Source organism: Mastacembelus armatus, chromosome 12 (assembly GCF_900324485.2).
Source record: "Mastacembelus armatus chromosome 12, fMasArm1.2, whole genome shotgun sequence".
NCBI lineage: Eukaryota > Metazoa > Chordata > Actinopteri > Synbranchiformes > Mastacembelidae > Mastacembelus > Mastacembelus armatus.
The window spans coordinates 1,780,134-1,797,495 of record NC_046644.1 but is presented as its reverse complement, the minus strand read 5'-3'; the positions used below and the strand labels follow the sequence as shown (position 1 = coordinate 1,797,495).

Genomic DNA, 17,362 nt, shown 5'->3' with positions numbered 1-17,362 from the left:
CTATATCACGTTATCAACCAAGGGTATACACATGAAAATACAAAAGGTTTTTTATGTGCACTAAGAACTTGTATTAGTTTCAAGCTCTTAAGAGCTTAAGAGCAAGAAATTCATTGTATATTCCACCACCAATCGTGGCCGTGGGGCAGTCGTGGCCTAATGGCTAGGGAGTCGGACTTATAATCTGAAAATTGTAGGTTTGAGTCTCAGGTCCAGCAGGAGTTGGCAGTGGCACAGAGTGAATAGCCAGTGCCCTGTCCACCCTCAATACCACGACTGAGGTGAGACCCTTGAGCAAGGCACCAGATCCCCCAATTGCTCCGTGAGCGCCGCAGCATTGGCTGCCCACTGTGTGTTTGCACGGTGTGTGTGTGTGTGCATTTGGGTGGGTTAAATGCAGAGCACAAATTCCAAGTATGGGTCACCATACTTGGCCATGTAAAGTCACTTTCATTGAATGTCACTAACCTTATGCTCTCTCCCTCTCTCTGTTCTCTCTCTGTACCTTCTGCAGGTGTCCCTGGTCCTGGAGCTGTGTGTTGCTGATGTGCAGTTACTGGCCCCACCAACCTGCAGTGTCTATCTGTTGTTTATTGTTGCTGTTCTTTTCTCTCCTCTATCTACTCATCCCAACCGGTCGAGGCAGGTTGCCGCCCAAACTGAGCCTGGTTCTGCTGGAGGTTTTTTCTTCCGTTAAAGGAAGGTTTTCCTCTGCATTGTCGCCAAGTGCTTGCTCATAAGGGATTTGTTGGGTTTTTTGTTTTTGTAAAGTGCCTTGAGATGATTTGTATTGTGATTTCGCGCTATACAAATAAAATTGAATTGAATTGAATTAGAAAATCCCCATGTTTGGTCAAACAAGACTTTTCCATCAGAAAAAAAAAATATGTCTGATTAATGGTACAGTATATGCAAAGGGTTGCACACAAAATAGGTTTCAGCTTTGAATGGACACTATGTTGCTTATCTAAGGTCAGGGACTCCAAATATTTACATACTTGATTTAGATTTAGATTAAGATCTGTAAGGGTGTATGCTGGGAGCACTGGGTGGGAGGTCAAACATTTTTTGGATTGCTTTATCTTTCAGGCTATCCTGCACTCACAACTCAGACCTCTATAGATTGTTGAGCTCCAGTAGAGTTTGGTCCAAAACCTGGTGCATGTCCAGGTTCTCTTCTTTGGCCTGGGCCAGTTTCTCTGGAAAAGCAAACAGTCACAGGTGAGCTTCCAAATACATTTCCTGTCTGGAAGTGAATAGACAGAAAATCCATGTAATTATTTGTGCACAGTCTATGCAGTGCAGTTTTACTATAAAACAGTTTGCTAAAAAGACAGGAGACTATCAGTCCCCAGAGGTGATGAAGAGCACTTTAAATTACTTATTTTTTACTTCTTACAGTCCAAACACTTAGATATTCAGTTTAAAAGAGGAAGAAGTATGCCTTTTCTCTTGTTGGGGTATGGCATACAAATCCAGTTCCAGGCTCTCAAGATATTAATAAATATGTGTTATATATTAAAAATATATTAACGTGTGTCTATCTCAGGATGCTTTAACACACAGTGAAGTCACACAATAAGTAATAATTGCACATCATTTTGCAGGTATTTGGTCATATACCAAAGGACTGGACAAATCACAGCTTTGACCTTAAGGGGGCGCCAGATGAAAAGTCAGCTGCTTATCTAAGATATCACAACTCATCCTGAGAGGAATATGAGTGTCTGGACCAAATGTATTCACAATCCATCTAGTAGATGGACTGAAGTGGTGGATCAACAGAAACAGACAGATGGACACTGCCATTCCTGAAGCCATGTCACTACCATTACTAATGATAAAACTGTAGGTCATCAGTTCACTATGGCATATCTGTATTGTCATTGTCTGTCACCTGTGAATAGCATTTGTGTGAATCTGACTTTCCACAAAGAGTTATATTGGCTTGGAGACTTAAGCAACTGCCTGAAGTCTAATGGTACCTCATACAGTCCAATGTTGTCCCTCCAATCTGGTGTCTCCTTTAATGCATCATTGTAATAACAGCCAACAGTTCTGAACTTATATTGATTGCCTTCATCGGGACCATCATATAAGACGGTGTGAGCAGAGCGCTTGTGTTAAATGCTTTGCAAACAGCAAAAAGTAAAGACACCTATGTAAAAGTGTAAAAACACCAGAAATCATTGAGAGTTCAATGAATGTCATAGGTTTTGGTAACTGCATCACTGCATTTGCAGTCTTAAAACAATGAAGAGAGAAACTGTAACAACAGTGAAATATACAGTACATTAGCTGTCAAGTGCTTCTGGACCTTATGCAGGAACAATTTCATATTCTTCTCCTAAAGCTCTCTGACTCTCATTTCAGCCTGACAAATGCCACCTGTTCATGAATACTTGAGTCTTTGTGAGATTTCATTATAATCACTGTTGTGCAACGGTTGCAGGTAGGTTTTACATACAAAAATGTTAGAGAATAAAAATAAGCTTTTTACAGTGTTAAAACAGTCATGCACCACCTGCAGTAGTGACTTAATTCCATCAAATAAATAGATGATTGATTGTTTTATGTAAATCAACATCTGTTTTTATCCTACTAAGAAGTAGTGTTCAGTTCTCAGGAAAAAGAATGACAGAAAATATCGTGGGACTCATTGTATACATTGCCTAGAAGGCACAGTGAACAAATCCGCTTCTGTGCTTCCATAACCATAAGTGGTAAAGTACTAGCTCATTAAGATCTCTGCTTTTAAATAAATTATTCACCACAAATTTTGATTTAGTCCACACCTCATCAGGCCACTGCTTTTCACTCTAAGCAAACACACCATGAGCTTTTCAATGGAAAAAAAAAAAAAAAAAAACTTCACCAAACAATGTGAAAAGATAGAAATGTTAAGTACAGGAAGTAAGGGCAAGAGAAACATGGCAAGACTGTAAGGAGACAAAAAGTCAACAGAGCTTTAATCCATTTATTACACAGGGAAAGGGAGAGAACAGAGAGGGGAATAGGTTTATTTCAATAAGAAGAGAACAAAGTCGGTGAATCAGAACACAGCAGTGACAGGATGAGCAGTAACATTTACCTTCTGCAAAAAGAGGAGTGTTGTGCAACACAGATACAGTGTATGGGGGTGTGGGTGGATTCAGACAATTTGTTGCTAGTATCTTCCAGCCCAGAATACCACTGTGGAATGAAAAAAACAACAGCAAGCAGGCAAAGAAGAGTTCAGACAGGAAGGAGGAGTAGAGAGGAAGTCAGAGAGCATCTACAGTGTAGTCATGTCGTTGAGGGCCAGGTCTAGCTCCTCACTGAGAGCTTTGCCCTTCAGCTTCTGAGCATACACTTCATCTGGAAAAACGAGAGGAAGAGACAGAGAGAAGGAACAGAGTAGACAGACACACAGAAAGGAAAGAAAAGTATGGTGAAAAGGAGATTAAAATGGTATTTCAAAGAGCTCACCAAGTACAAACAACAGCCAGAGCACACAAATTTTAACTTGCAGACCATTCAGTGCAATGATGTAATCCCTGATCTGTTCAAATATACACAAAGTGACCAAATCATGCAGAGTTATCAATGAGAACTGCTCATCACTTCCATTTACAACACACCAAACACCTAGTGTAAATCAAGCAGGCTTTTCAATGATTTCATTAATAAAATTATTAGTGTAGTCAGGCAACCAGAATTTCACTTTTTATGCCTTTTTACCTTCTTGAACATTTCTTGATATTTTACTAATTTCCTGTCATATCTCCAGTATTTATATGTAAAGCATTTCTTTTCTAGTACAACCTAGCCCTCAGCCTTTACAGATCCTCTCATAACTGTGCTCATCAAGGCCACAGGACCCCAAAGCTGAAAACTAGAGAGTCTCAGTATTATCATTCTGTCACCGAGGAAGTTAAGCAGATGACAACACTATGCTTCTACACTTAGAGCAATTCAGTGCATAAACAGGCAAGTAAAATAAACTCAACCAGTTAGGGGTGATTTGACCCTTCCAATCATAAACAGCTTCATCAGTCAAAACCTCAGTACACAACACAGCCACTCATCAGTTCAGTTCCAACAGCAGAAACGGAATTAGAGAAGCAGTTAGTTCATGTATTCAGTTAAGCAGGGCAGGTATGACTGGTGATAGGTGAATACCTTCCAAATCATCAATGGTCTTCTCTAGCTTGGCCACAGACCTCTCTGCAAACTCTGCACGGGTCTCAGCCTAAAACACAAAGCACAGAATGGCATGTTTCAGTAAATAGCCCGACACATCTTAAGACTGTCTCTGCAAGCAATAGAAACAGTTAATGCCTCAGCAGAAAAGTGAACAAATCCTACCTCTTTCAGTTTTTCAGTGAGAACTCTGATCTCTTCTTCATACTTATCCTCCTTTTGGGAATACTGAAATTCAAACACAAAAAGTATTAAAGCACAATTAAATACTTTTACAACCCACACAACCACACGTCTTTGTCACAACTTGAATTGTTTTAAAGGAAGGAGAGTAGTATAATGATGCATAACTGGTTGTGAAACATTCACTGTAACAGAAAAAGCTTAAGATAGCTGTACGGGGATTTTAATATCGTCATCATGTCACCATGTTAATAAAAGTTTGTGCCTCTTGCGTATTTTTATTACATTTGTGTACATTCAAGTCAAATGTTTCCAAAACAATGTCCAAACATCTTTGAAAGTTGTTCAACAAAACTTCAAAAAAAAAATCTAATCACATCATACCAAATGCTGAATTCCTGATTCTAATGTACGTCCTTATCTGACTGAAGATTGCAGCTGGAACTGACATTCTGATTAGTAAAACTTTTGATCTTGGTTCATGCCTTACAAACTAATATGGGGCTGCTAAGAATTTTGTTTTTTTTCAGACTACATTTCATACACCAGAATTGACAGCAAAGATGCCATCTGACTGGCCAGTCCTGAGGCTTAATGCCCCTTAGCTCCTACTGTACCTTTTCAGCCTGGGCTTCCAGTGACTTCAAGTTGTTGGTGACATTTTTCAATTCTTCCTCAAGGTCACCTGATTTACTGAGTAACGCAAGAAAGAGGAAAAGCAAGAGAAGAGAAAGCAGTGATTTGAAAGGTACGAAAGCAGAAAAGATGAAACGCTGACACTATCTGAAGGACCCCTCCAAGATTTTTCTGAATACTCAGAAGATGGATTTCATTTATATTTGCATTTAAGTCAGACTGCAAACAAGGGTTTTAGCAAAATGCCAGCGTGCTAAAGTAAACTGTAATATAAGTCTGCTGTTATTTCATATGTTTCTCATTGTCACCAAATCCCACATGCAAACCAACAACATATGAGTCTGTTTATCAACTTCCTATTGTATGCTTCTCAGCCACAGGTGTACTGGTTCCTAATGAAGCTTTCAAAATCCTTCAAAGATATTTCAGTATTTTCAATTCCATTTTTTATAAAGTTCCAACTTATATCTAGTGCTATATTGAGCACTTATGGACAGTGTACTGTATGTGTGTGTTCAGAGTAGTGACATGTCACAGTGTGACTCACTAATCGTTAGTACTTGTAGATAATATTAACCTTGTGCTGAGGACCAGGTCTCCTTTTTGCTTGTGTCTCTGAAGCATGATATTCACTTGTTTTATGTTAAATGTTTTAATTATTGACAGTTGACTTAAATGAATTTTCAAAGAGTTTTACATGTTTGTAATTACAGAGATATTCAAGGGTAAGAAAAGAAGCTGATTGCCCAACCCTAGTCACCTCAATACAAGGAGCTTTTGTTACTCGGTGTCTCCATTTTTTCAACATGTTCTTGGGATTTCATTTCTTGACTGTAAGTCAAATCAGCACCACTTTACCAGTGCTGCAGTTTTGTAAGACTAATTGAAATGGTGTTCATTACATGCAGCAAAGAAATAATACTACTACAAAAACAGCATTACTAATTGTTATTAAATAGTATCTAAAAAAAACATTATAGCCCTTATTTAAACACATGAAACACAAATGTCAATGGAATTTTGACAGGTTTGTGGGCCCAAAATTTGGAATCTTTTTTTCTGAAACACAGATATTTTTTGTCCCCTTCAGTTATTACTGCCATTTCCTATTCATGGATTTGGGGTTAAAAACATTTAATCTACATTGCAATGTACACTTCATATTTTCCATTTCTTCAAATTTGCCGTTTTGTTTGCTTGTTAACTTCATGGTATTCCCTGATACTGAGAACCAAATCTTTTCCCTTGAACATATTCATTGTGGGTTTGCTTCTTTTCATGGGACTTGACATGAAAAACAATAACCAGACTTATTGTTTAAATAGAGCATGCTTGCTGTCACAGTAAGTGCAGATTTGAAACAAAACAGGGTGAGGCATTGAGAGGCTGCATGTTAGAGGAGCATAAGGCAGCAGTTCACAATGAGACCTTAGTGGAGTTTGTACAGTAAGTACCTCTTCCTCTCCGCACATCATGGACTTCAAATTCTGATCCATTAGTCTCAGCTCCTCCTCCAGCTCGCTCACTCGCCTGCAAGATGTTAGTCCATGAGGTCGGAAGTGAGGGGGCACAGTGGGTAGGGCAGCCATAAAACAATCAATCCCATACAGGCGGTGGTGGGGTATTCAGGCATGCATTACAGACAACACACAGGAGAGAACACAAAACAAACATCTAGGTCTATGTGATTAGTACATTTGTTATGTCCTGCAGCTTGTGATTCATACATGATGCTAGAGAGCACAAGAACACTTGAATCATCAATTAGTCAACAGAAAAAAAATCCATCAACAACTTTAATTTTTGATTATCTGTTTCGGTCGATAACAGATCAAAAATGACAAACATAGGTTCCAGTGTCTCAGATACAAAGACTTGTTTTCTCTGTTTTACAACACTTTAGTGAATGTCTTGGGTTTTGGACTGTTTGTCAGATAAAAAGAGATAGTTGACTCTGGAATCTGGCATTTTATAGCCCAAACGATTAATCAGAGTATTGAAACCGCATCTGTAGATTAGTCAACAGTGATCATAAGTTGCAGTTGTTAAGATAATTATTATTTAGGAGACTCTGCAACACAATTCCCACTGGTATTAATATAAACAGGCGACAAATCAAATTATTGTAAACTAAGAAATTTATCAAGGGCAAATTAATGTGCAAGATCACATATTGACATATTAACATAAATAATGTACAGTGGCGATATGAGTTTTTCCTGGTGTAGATGTCTACTTACGCCTCAGCCACCTCAGCACGCTCTTCTGAGCGCTCTAGATCACCCTCAAGGATCACCAGTTTACGCGCAACCTGCAGACATTCAGCACATGCTGAACTGAGCCTTCCAAACTAATGACTCTAAAAGAGGATCTGATTACAGCAACCTTTAGCATTTATCCTCACTGACACTAATACTCAGTTGCAATTCCATGCTAAACATTTTACTAAATGAAATCTAATCTACACTTTTTAGGATATGTTTTTATTGCTTGAAAATACATTTATAATATTGTGTGTCTGGTCTGCAATAATAAGCACACTCTTACCTCCAATTGTTTTAGTATCCCTTACTTTGTAGACAAATATACTCTAAAATAGGTTATAATACATGTCTAGCATTGTGGTGTGGAACCTGGAACTCAAAGACCATGAAAAAATGTGATTTCCCCACCTCTTCATATTTGCGGTCAGACTCCTCAGCAATGTGTTTGGCCTCCTTCAGCTGCATCTCCTGGAGCTCCATCTTCTCCTCGTCTTTCATTGCTCTGTTCTCTATGACCTTCATACCTCTGAATGACAAGAGGAACAGACAGTAATGAGCAATCAGTCACAAAGTATTGTGATTAGATTCATTATAGTGTTCTTCAGCGCATCATGATTTGTTAATGCTAACAAACATTACCTCCAGTGGATTTTGAGCTTGTCCTGTACTAAAAGTCCAGATATTTCTGAATCTACTACTTCAGTTTTTATCATTCTTTTTGCAATCTGCAAAAGTGCGAATCACTGGCTTTAACTTTAGAAAAACTCTAAGGTAAGAATTTTCTTGACATTTATATTAACAGCAGGGACTATAGTGACCATCTTAGTATCCTAATTAAATAAAGGTCAAAGGAAAACAATAACTGGTCCAGAAATGACTTTTCATATAATGCAAACTAGTGCCGAATTAACCTGTAAGGGGACCTTGGGGCAAAAATGATCTGTGTGGACCCTTTAGCCTGGCTAGCCGGACCCACTCCTTTCTTAGCAAAAGAATGTGTAATTCTTTGTATAGAATAGGAAAAGAGTTACACTGGCTGGCCAGGCTAGATACCCCCTGAAACACAGCATCCCAATTTGTGCCAGTATATTGAGTTAATCAAAGGCTTTATTTTGTTTTCCTCACTGCCTCATAACATCTAACAGATGCTTTCATTATACAATTTGTTTCATTAAAGAACTGAAAATATAGCAACATACCATAGATGTCAAACAACTGCAACCTTCACTGACATGATGACTGACACAGAGAGGGATTAATGGAAAGAGAAAAGCTTTTTAAGCTTAGTGTTAGCTGTAGGAAACAGCCTGTTAAGATTTTAGGTGGATGAACATAATTCACCTTTCACTTTCATCTGCAGCCTTCTCAGCCTCTTCGAGCTTCTGCAGAGCTGTAGCAAGTCTCTCCTGAGCTCGGTCCAACTCCTCCTCCACCAGCTGGATACGCCTGTTTAGAGACGCTACTTCTGCCTCAGCCTGTAGGGAGAGATAAGACACACACACACACACACACACACACACACACACACACACACACACACACACAGAGATAAAAAGCTTTAAGGCCTACTATATCTGTAAGAATAACTATCTTTGTGGCAGAAAAAGAGAAGCATCAACAGTGTATTTGAATACAACAATATATTAATAGGAGAGCCCTGTTGATAAACTGTGACTGCAGGGCGCCTATTAGATGATAAAGCCGGTGTGAAATGGAGATTGTTGTTTAATTAATAGAGTCACACCTCAAAGCTACGTAAGAGGAAAACACATACTTTTCCTAAATCCATGTAATGCTAGTCTAGCAATGATTTCATTATGTATGTGGTGTTTGCAGTTGTTACAGTTCCAAAATAAAGTTCACAGGAGACCTGCAGAAAAGCATATGTCATTGACCATAACTGAGCCATTACTTGACTTGACTCACAACAGGGCTTTAATAAAGCCAAGAGTACACTTGGATTTCACATGAAGATATTTTAGTAACAACCTACAACACCAATAAACGTCCTACAATAAAATCTACGTTGGGAATAGCATTGAAAGTCCAGTTTGCTCTCATGATAGTAGCTAAACTAAAATTTGACTTTCAAAAACGCTTTTAAAACCTCAAATGGTCAGCCGGTGAAGTATTATCTGGCTCTCACTCTGTATATTGATGCTTGGCTATGCAGTACTGCGATATATATATTTTTTGAATATATTGTTGTAGTAATACTAGCGTTACTGCCGCTTTAGCCGCGGGCAACGTGTACTTTAAGTTGTAGTAAAACAATCGTTACTGCCGTAAAGTTACTGGTAACGTGTACTTCAAGTTGTAGTAATGCTAGCGTTACTGCCGCTTTAGCTTCTGGTATTTAGCCTATTTTAGCGAGCAGCTGAGAATGGATGTCACTCCTGCATGGCGGTGTTTGGAGTGGGTACCCTCTCTCTGGCCTGCCTCTCCGTGTCAGCCTCCCCCTGCAGCAGATCGGCCCGGTCCTCCGCCTCGTACACCGCCTGCTGCAGGGTCTGGATTTTCCTCCTCACCGCGTCAATGGACGTCAGAGCCGCCATGCTGAAAAGACTCCTCTGGCTTCTTCCAGGTGTCACTGTGTTGCCGTGGCAACGGTGTCAGAGGTTGGATTCAACGCATGATTCTTCCGGTTGCAATTTCAAAGTAATGCCAGTATCTACACGCCTCTTACTTTGAAATGAGACCAACATCAGGTGTATGTATAAAACCTTAAGTTAGTTTTGCACATAAACTCTAGTAATTATTAGTCATTTGTTACTTCTGATTACTTAAGTTATACTCACAAATAATTTGTCCTCTTAAATGAACAATTACTGACTCCCTAAAGTAGGTTACATAATTTACCTCCTTAACCTAAACAATAGTGAAGACAGAACTTTTACTTTAAGCAACAATTTGAAAGCAGGACTTTTACTTGTAAGTTGTGAGTATTTTTACTTTATACATTTACTTAAGTAAAAGATCTGAAGACTTCTTTCAAGGGTGGCGGCAGCACATGTGCAGTTTTTATGTTTATATACAACATGACGTTTTACAAATGTGAATATAACAAATACATTAATATTACTAAATTGCACCACATATTATTAAACAGTACATTAAGTATTAATGTACAGCACCCTAAACAATGTGCATCTGCCAGTCTGTACAGTTTTTTCCATTAGTTATAATTCAAACAGAAACTGGTAATCTTATCGTTTATTTTATCAATTCAGTTTGAAAAAAAGCTTAATTTCACTCATGCTGAAAGCCAGGGTGGTCTATGAACTCTGTTCGTATGAAATGCTTCATGGCTTTAAAGCTTTTGATCATTCATTTGACGCAGACAATTTTGCAAAATTAAATATCACTTAAAGTCTTCAGTTATGTTTGTTGCGGTCTGCAAAACGTAAATTGTCATGAATGTATTTAATTTTGTCAGATTATAAGCATTCAATATTAATTACACAAACTACTACATAATGCAGCTATTAAGTGAAAAACAAACAAAAAACAAAGGAAGGATAATTGCCCAGACACTGATGATTGTAAATGGCATCTGACTTGCCCAATAAATAGTTTTTCCATCATATTGCCTGCTACATGTACAGTGCAAATGTCCTGAGGGAGTAATATTTATATTGGAGTGAACACCACCTAGAAGGCAGACTCCAGTAAGCAGCAGAAGCATAAACAACTTGCATGGCTCCCCATTCTTTTCCATCTTTGGCAACATCACAGTAACACTGCACACAGGAAGTTCTCACTCCTTCCAAGACAAATAAACCAAGTTCTCACTCTTCCCTGCATCACTGTGACATTTTTCACTATAATTGGTCATAAATGTGGCAACTCATAATAATGCATAAATATTACTGACTATCCAGAATTACTGAACCAAGTTTTCAATACACATTCTCAGTGCAAGTCCAGAGGTAATGAATAACAACAATAACAGTATACTGACCAAGTCAGGATAGTTAGTTAGTTGAACACTTACAGTGGTAATACTAGTCAGGAATGGCATAAAAACAGTCAGGTAGCTGTGCAGAGTTCTGAGGCTCTTGGAGAGTATACACAGACAAGCACTTCCCTACAGGGTGTTTAGCTACAACTGCATCAATCACATGGTTACTTGGAGATATTAGGTGAGAGATGTAAGGTTTAATGTGGCTTCATGGATTTGAAGTAGAGGAGCTTGTTTGGGTCATTCACAGTCTGGGAAGACCAATTTAGGGTTTAGGGTTCAAGTTCCCTGTTGGTTTTCTAGCTTGGATGACTTTTGACCTAGGCTCATAATAGTTCTCAGTAAGATTATTGCTTTCTAAATGCTCAATACAAAGTTACATTTATTGTTATATCAAAATGATTTCTTGTAATTACAAGCTGCACAGAGACTGAATAGTCAGTGTGCTTAAAGATTAAGCTGGATGTAAGGAGAGGATGTGATGGGAGAGGATTTGAACCATTTAATCTGATCACTTGCAGATAGCACCATGAAAAGAGACACTGGCAGAATGGCAAAATTTCTAGGGGCTGTGATGGGGACATAATCTGAAACTAATATGAGGCTTCGACAGTTTGACAAATTAAGTGGAAATAGTTACATTAAGTTACAATTCTTTGAATATAAAAATCCCCTCTTTTGGTTTACCTAATGAGATGCAGTTCGTTATGTGATTTGTAATTGAAAATTTAATTTGGATGATGTTCTATCCATTAACATATTGGGGTGGGATTTATAATTAGGCATCAGGTAACCAACCAAAAGGGGGTGACCATCTTTATTCCGTGTTTTGTTATACAACCTATACTATATGAACCCATAAAAAAAAAAAAATTAACCATAGGGCAGGGTCTGTCAGACAACAAGGGAATTGTGTGCACTTGTAAGAGTGTCCTATAAGGTCTTAATTGCATGTCAGATTGTAAGGGTATACCCAGTCAGCTTGGGCAGGTATGAGTGAGTTGGCCAGTAATATTAGGATGGTGGCCTTGCTCCTCCCAGCCACCCTTTGGTGGCGTCACTGACATGAATGTCCATGCATTTGCAGAAGGAGAGTACAAGCTAGTGCCAAGCTAGGATTAATGAAATCAATCTTTTGCTCCAAGGTCTCCAGATCGGTTAGAATAGATGGCATTTGACTGAAGGTGCTGACAAGTTTTATGATATGTTGGTAGAATCTGATACTGGACATGACAGATTTAATAGCACCTCTGCTGCTGCTGTCAGCTGCTTAGCTGCAGTCTTCAAATGGAACTAATGATGACACTTTAGAGATTTAGCACAGCCAGTTTTAAATTGTACTCCTCAGGGTCAACATTAAAGTGGTCATGACTACAGGACATATATGAGATGTGGGAGTGCAAAATTAGACTGGCAATAAACTGGAGTGTGCATATTTAAATGGTAAATGGTCTTACACTTGTGTAGCACTTTTGTACATTCAATGGTACTTAAAGTGCTTTTACACTATTTCCCCATTCTCACACACAATCACTCACACACAAATGGAATAGCCACCAGGGGCAACTTGAGGTTTGGCTTGCCCAAGGACAGGTGAACTAGAGAAGTTGGGTACCAAACCACCAACCCTTCAGCCACCCCTAAAACTCAGGAGGAACTAAGCATGGCTGATGGTCTCAACGTACTTTGCAGTAATTGAAGTAAACAGTTTGAGCAGTGATATATGAAAACTGTCAAAGTGATGACACATGCAGTGAACAACATTAACACCTGTGTTACTGTGTGAGGTATGCATCTGTGCAGCAGTGTAATCCCTGACATAGCTCTCTTCACTCACATCTGCTGCCTTTTTCTCTGCCTGCTCCAGCTTCTCCTGGGCATCCTTCAGTGACTCGGAGTATTTGTCCAGCTCATCCTCCACTCCTTTGAGCTTCTTCTGTAGACCCAGCAGCTCCTCCTCCAGCTAGAGGACAGATACACCAACATACAACACACATACATGGAAACAGAACATATCAGAAAGTTGCAAATCTTACCTTTGACATATGCAGTGATAAGGGATTAAGGAATAGGGCAAGATATTTCAACAAACCTCCTTTTCTACAAAATACAATTATAGACGACAAATCTTCATTGCCAAATGTGAGGAGGGATCTCTAAGGAGCCATGAATGAGGATACAAAAGACTAGTATATGGGAAGTGTTGATATGTGTGCTGAAGTTAAATGGAGCCCATGTGGCACAAACAACCACTGTGCTGTTAAACATTTGGAGTGCATGCAGTTTTTTTTGGAGATGCTAAAGGCTTTATACAACTGTCATAAAATAGTACTCACCATCATCTTAAAACACACATTGAGGTGGAAAAAAAAAAAAAAAAAATCACTGTAATTAACTAATGCTCAATTTCAACATTTTGTCAAATCTGATACTGTGTTGACAGTTCACAGTCATGATCCCCTTGAGTACAACAATATTATTTATACAACAATCAAATTGCTCAATTTCCTCAGACTCCTTGGTTCCTTCCAATTCAGCTGGATCAGACATTTCCCCATACATGCCCAGTGAATCTGAAATGTCTTGTTCTCCCCACTGACCCCCATCACTGCTGTTACTCTGCTCCATGTCTATTTTTACCAGTCTTTGAGGTGACGACACTGAATGATGATGACAGGCAATATGTGTGAAGAAGTGATATATTAAAAAAAAAAAAAAAAAAAAACATGATTTCTGATATGGTCATTCTGACACCAATATTGAGTATCAATCAGATCTAGAACCACATTTGCATGTGGCTCACAGATCTGATTCAGTTGGAGGGGAGAAAAAAAACAGATTTGTGCCATTTCAGCAAGTAATGTGAACTAGTCAAAGGGTGCAGAGGTGTTACTATTTGAATACATAGTATCTTGTGGCTCCCTTTTTGCCCCAACTTTGTGTGCGCTCATTCAACAAATACCCATTGGCTCGCTTGGAACCCCGGCCAAGGAGGTAGTGAAAAAAAGTACCTGCTACTAGGTACTATCCCCTAATGGAAAACCAAAAAAAAAAAAAAAAAAAAAAAAGAGTCAAGTAGTGCTAGTGGAAAATCCCCACAACAAAGCAGCAAACCTGTTTTAAGCAGATCCTGGCCTTTAAACAAGTTTAGGTGCTACAAGCAGCTGTTGTGGGAGAGACTCAAATACTTTGCCAAGTGAGGTTTTGTGCATCATATTCAATGATTTTTTTTTGGCATTGTTGTGTTGGTAAAACATGAATATAAAGTGGTATGTGTTCTATAAATAAATCTATTTCAAATGACATGTATGCACATTATTTGTTGCTCAGCTGGAACTCAACTAGCCAGATTGCTGTTAATTTTGCTGTTGTTCATGTTGATATTTACACAGTGTAGGATGTCAACCCCGAGCTAATGCTGAGGTAGAAGCTGGGTGATGCAGCACCCTATACATCAAAGAAAATCTACCACAGACTTCAACCAGAGAAAATACATCTTGTGGAGTGGCCCTGTTAGAGCACATACTGTAAACTACAGAAATGCTGTGAAATCACCTCTGAGAAACATTCACACCAAATTTCCCAGGAATTTGTCTAAGATGAAGCAGAAGAATGGTCAAAGTTCCTACTCAACATTGTGCAGGTCTTATCCACTTGTTTGAGGTGACTGCTGCCAAAGGAGGTTCATTTCCAAAGGCCAAAGGAGGTTCATTTCCAAAGGCCACTTATTCACTTCAGTCCTGTGCTGTCTAATGGGTGTGTTCAATAAAGATATAAAACTTCAAAATGTTGTGCTAGTTTAAACACATTGTGTTTGTCTAACCAGCATATTTTAATGAAATTTCATGAACAGGTTTATGCTGCCCAGGGATACCAGGCACTCTATAATGAGCTAATATGCATATTATCATTAAATCTACTCACCTTCCTTCATGACAATGTAACAACTCATCAATGACCTAATTTAATCTAATGAGTAGACTGCTGAGAATTCTCTTTCACAACAAGATTATCCTATGACTCATGACCAAATATTGTATTAGCAAGCTGCCATTTGCAACAACAGCTTCAGGGACTATAAAAAGCCAATTGTAAATGATAGTGATGTGGCCCAACTACAATGTCACCAGGACCAATGTCCTTTCTATATCACTTGGGACAGTCCTGTACAGCCTGTAGCCATGTAAGGTCTCTTAGTCACAAATAGCTTGGGACAGTTCTGATCCTACAGTCAACTTTGTGGCGACAGGCTTGACTGTCTTTCTGAAAGGAGCAACAGTTTAATGCAGGATGGGGTATTTAGCGGGAACACAGAAATAGACATGCTGGTATAGAATGCTCACAGGCAGACAGAAGTGATTGTGCAGGCATTGTAACAGTTTCAAACTGGGATCCTCTGGGAACAAATGCTATGTCGACAGTTGCTATCTATTCATAGATTGTTGCACAATCTTGCCATTTACACTGGAGCTGCGAAGGACAGACTGCATCCATAAAGGAATACCGCTATAGCTGCAATAAGCCATGGCTAACTTCTCAGCTCACAGTTGGAAGCTCCAGATATATTTGGCAAGGTGTAGCTAGATTAGATTAATCGGTGACTAAATTGCCTGCAGGTGTGAAAGTGAGTCTTTGACTGTCTCTATGTGTTAGCCCCGTGATAGACTGGGCACAAGGACAGCTACAAGCTAATGGTAAATGCTAAAACATAGTAGTGCAAGTAAAGTGACTTGGTGATGTCAGTACAAAGCTGCAATATATGAATTGTGCTAATCAAGCTAGCTCTTAAATGAGACTATAAAGCAAACCAATATGCTCCTCCCACCCTGTGTCCTACTCCATCTAGCCCTTCACCTAAACTCCAGTCACGTTCACTGTCTCGGCTAATGCAGGAATCGGGAGCCCACTAGACTCCGAGTCAACCATAGCGTCGTCTTCCAGCTGCTAAAGCCTTGGTGTGACAGGAGTAGAAGCTGTTGTTCACATATTGACTGACGGCTGTAAGGTCCCACCCCTAACTCTAGCTTCTTCTGAAAGGGTGAGGCTCACGGAAAACCTTTAGAAGGGGATATGCGTGCACTGCTGCTGGCCTGAGTGTGGGCCACACAATCCTTTGACAGCACCGCTACCATTTAGATATGATTTGAAGCACAGGAAGAAGTCACATACTGTAGCTCAGCTGTCTCCAACCCTGGTCTTCGAGAGCTACTGTCCAGCAGATTTTTCAACTATCCCTGCCCTTCCAGTTTCTGATTGGCTGAACACACCTGATCTAGGTAATAAGCAGTGGGTAGGTTGGAGATATCTGGAAAACATGCAGGACAGTAGCTCTTGAGGACCTGGGTTGGAGACCACTGTAGCTCTAACTTCAGTCACCAAAAGGTCCTGGTCACACTAGACCAGGTGGACTGTAGCTGTAAGAGCCTTGACTGAATGCCATCTATCATGAGGTCCAAAGCTGTAAGACTGCTAGTAATTGACTTTTCTGACAGGTTCCAAAAACCACACTAATTCAATCTTTGTTTCCTTTCTTTTCAATGGCTTTGCACAAGATGTTCTTTTCTTGCTTTTTTTCTTCTGGAATTCACTTTTTATTTTATACCGCCCTTTGAATCTTACTTTCAAAGTTTGTTTCAAAAAGTGCTAATAAACCAATATAAGGCACATGTAGAGCCTTTGGGTGCAGACGACAGGTGAGGGTGATGAGGTGGAGTGTACCTGTTTGCATTTGTCCTCGGCTCCTTTCTTGTCCACCTCAGCCTGCTCTGCCCGGTCTATCGCGTTCTCCTTATCCAGCTTCAGCATTTGCATCTTCTTCTTGATGGCCTCCATGTTTCCTCAGCGGTGTGTTGTCCTCGGCAGTGGGAGAAGTGCTCCGGTATCCGGACTGAGACAGAAGCAGCGGTCTGAGCGGCTCGGCGAGAGCTCGAGGAGGGAATAGTAGATGCACGAGCGCAGACTTTTTTCTTTTTTGCAAGGTGCATCTGCACGAGGGGACGTTGTCCATATTTAGGCAGCGCGAGCTGTCCGCTCTGTGTGCGTGACGTGTGCGTCGACTATGCGAGAATCAATGAGCTTTGTTGGATTTCATTAGATTCATCACAGCTGCAGGTGTGTGGACGCTCCACCTGGGACG

At 39.7% G+C, this 17,362-nt stretch overlaps 1 protein-coding gene across 3 annotated transcripts; it reads right to left on the bottom strand.

The window, feature by feature from the left end:
* Positions 1 to 1,101: 1,101 nt before the first annotated feature.
* tpm2 (tropomyosin 2 (beta)) lies at positions 1,102 to 17,202 on the bottom strand. Of its 3 annotated transcripts, none has more exons than XM_026296865.2 (9): positions 16,945 to 17,202; positions 13,064 to 13,189; positions 8,607 to 8,740; positions 7,674 to 7,791; positions 7,242 to 7,312; positions 6,456 to 6,531; positions 4,348 to 4,410; positions 4,162 to 4,231; positions 1,102 to 1,199 (listed from the first exon to the last, which is right to left on the bottom strand). In XM_026296865.2, exons 1-9 carry the CDS (start codon positions 17,056 to 17,058, stop codon positions 1,117 to 1,119), a joined length of 855 nt encoding a protein of 284 aa, XP_026152650.1. In that variant the 5' UTR covers positions 17,059 to 17,202; the 3' UTR covers positions 1,102 to 1,116. The 3 variants fall into 3 exon arrangements, with proteins under 3 accessions (XP_026152650.1, XP_026152649.1, XP_026152647.1); XM_026296864.2 differs by lacking the exon at positions 6,456 to 6,531 and adding an exon at positions 4,983 to 5,058 and having other exon boundaries at positions 16,945 to 17,201; XM_026296862.1 differs by lacking the exons at positions 1,102 to 1,199; positions 6,456 to 6,531 and adding exons at positions 2,964 to 3,357; positions 4,983 to 5,058 and having other exon boundaries at positions 16,945 to 17,201.
* Between the last annotated feature and the right edge of the window lie 160 nt (positions 17,203 to 17,362).

Excerpts from the sequence above, each read along its gene's own strand:
- tpm2 (XM_026296865.2), bottom strand. The coding sequence starts at position 17,058 with ATGGAGGCCATCAAGAAGAAGATGCAAATGCTGAAGCTGGATAAGGAG. Across the intron at positions 7,313-7,673 it reads CTGACCGCAAATATGAAGAG|GTTGCGCGTAAACTGGTGAT; the intron begins GTGGGGAAATCA and ends GAATGTCTGCAG. Across the intron at positions 6,532-7,241 it reads CGTGCTGAGGTGGCTGAGGC|GCGAGTGAGCGAGCTGGAGG; the intron begins GTAAGTAGACAT and ends AACATCTTGCAG.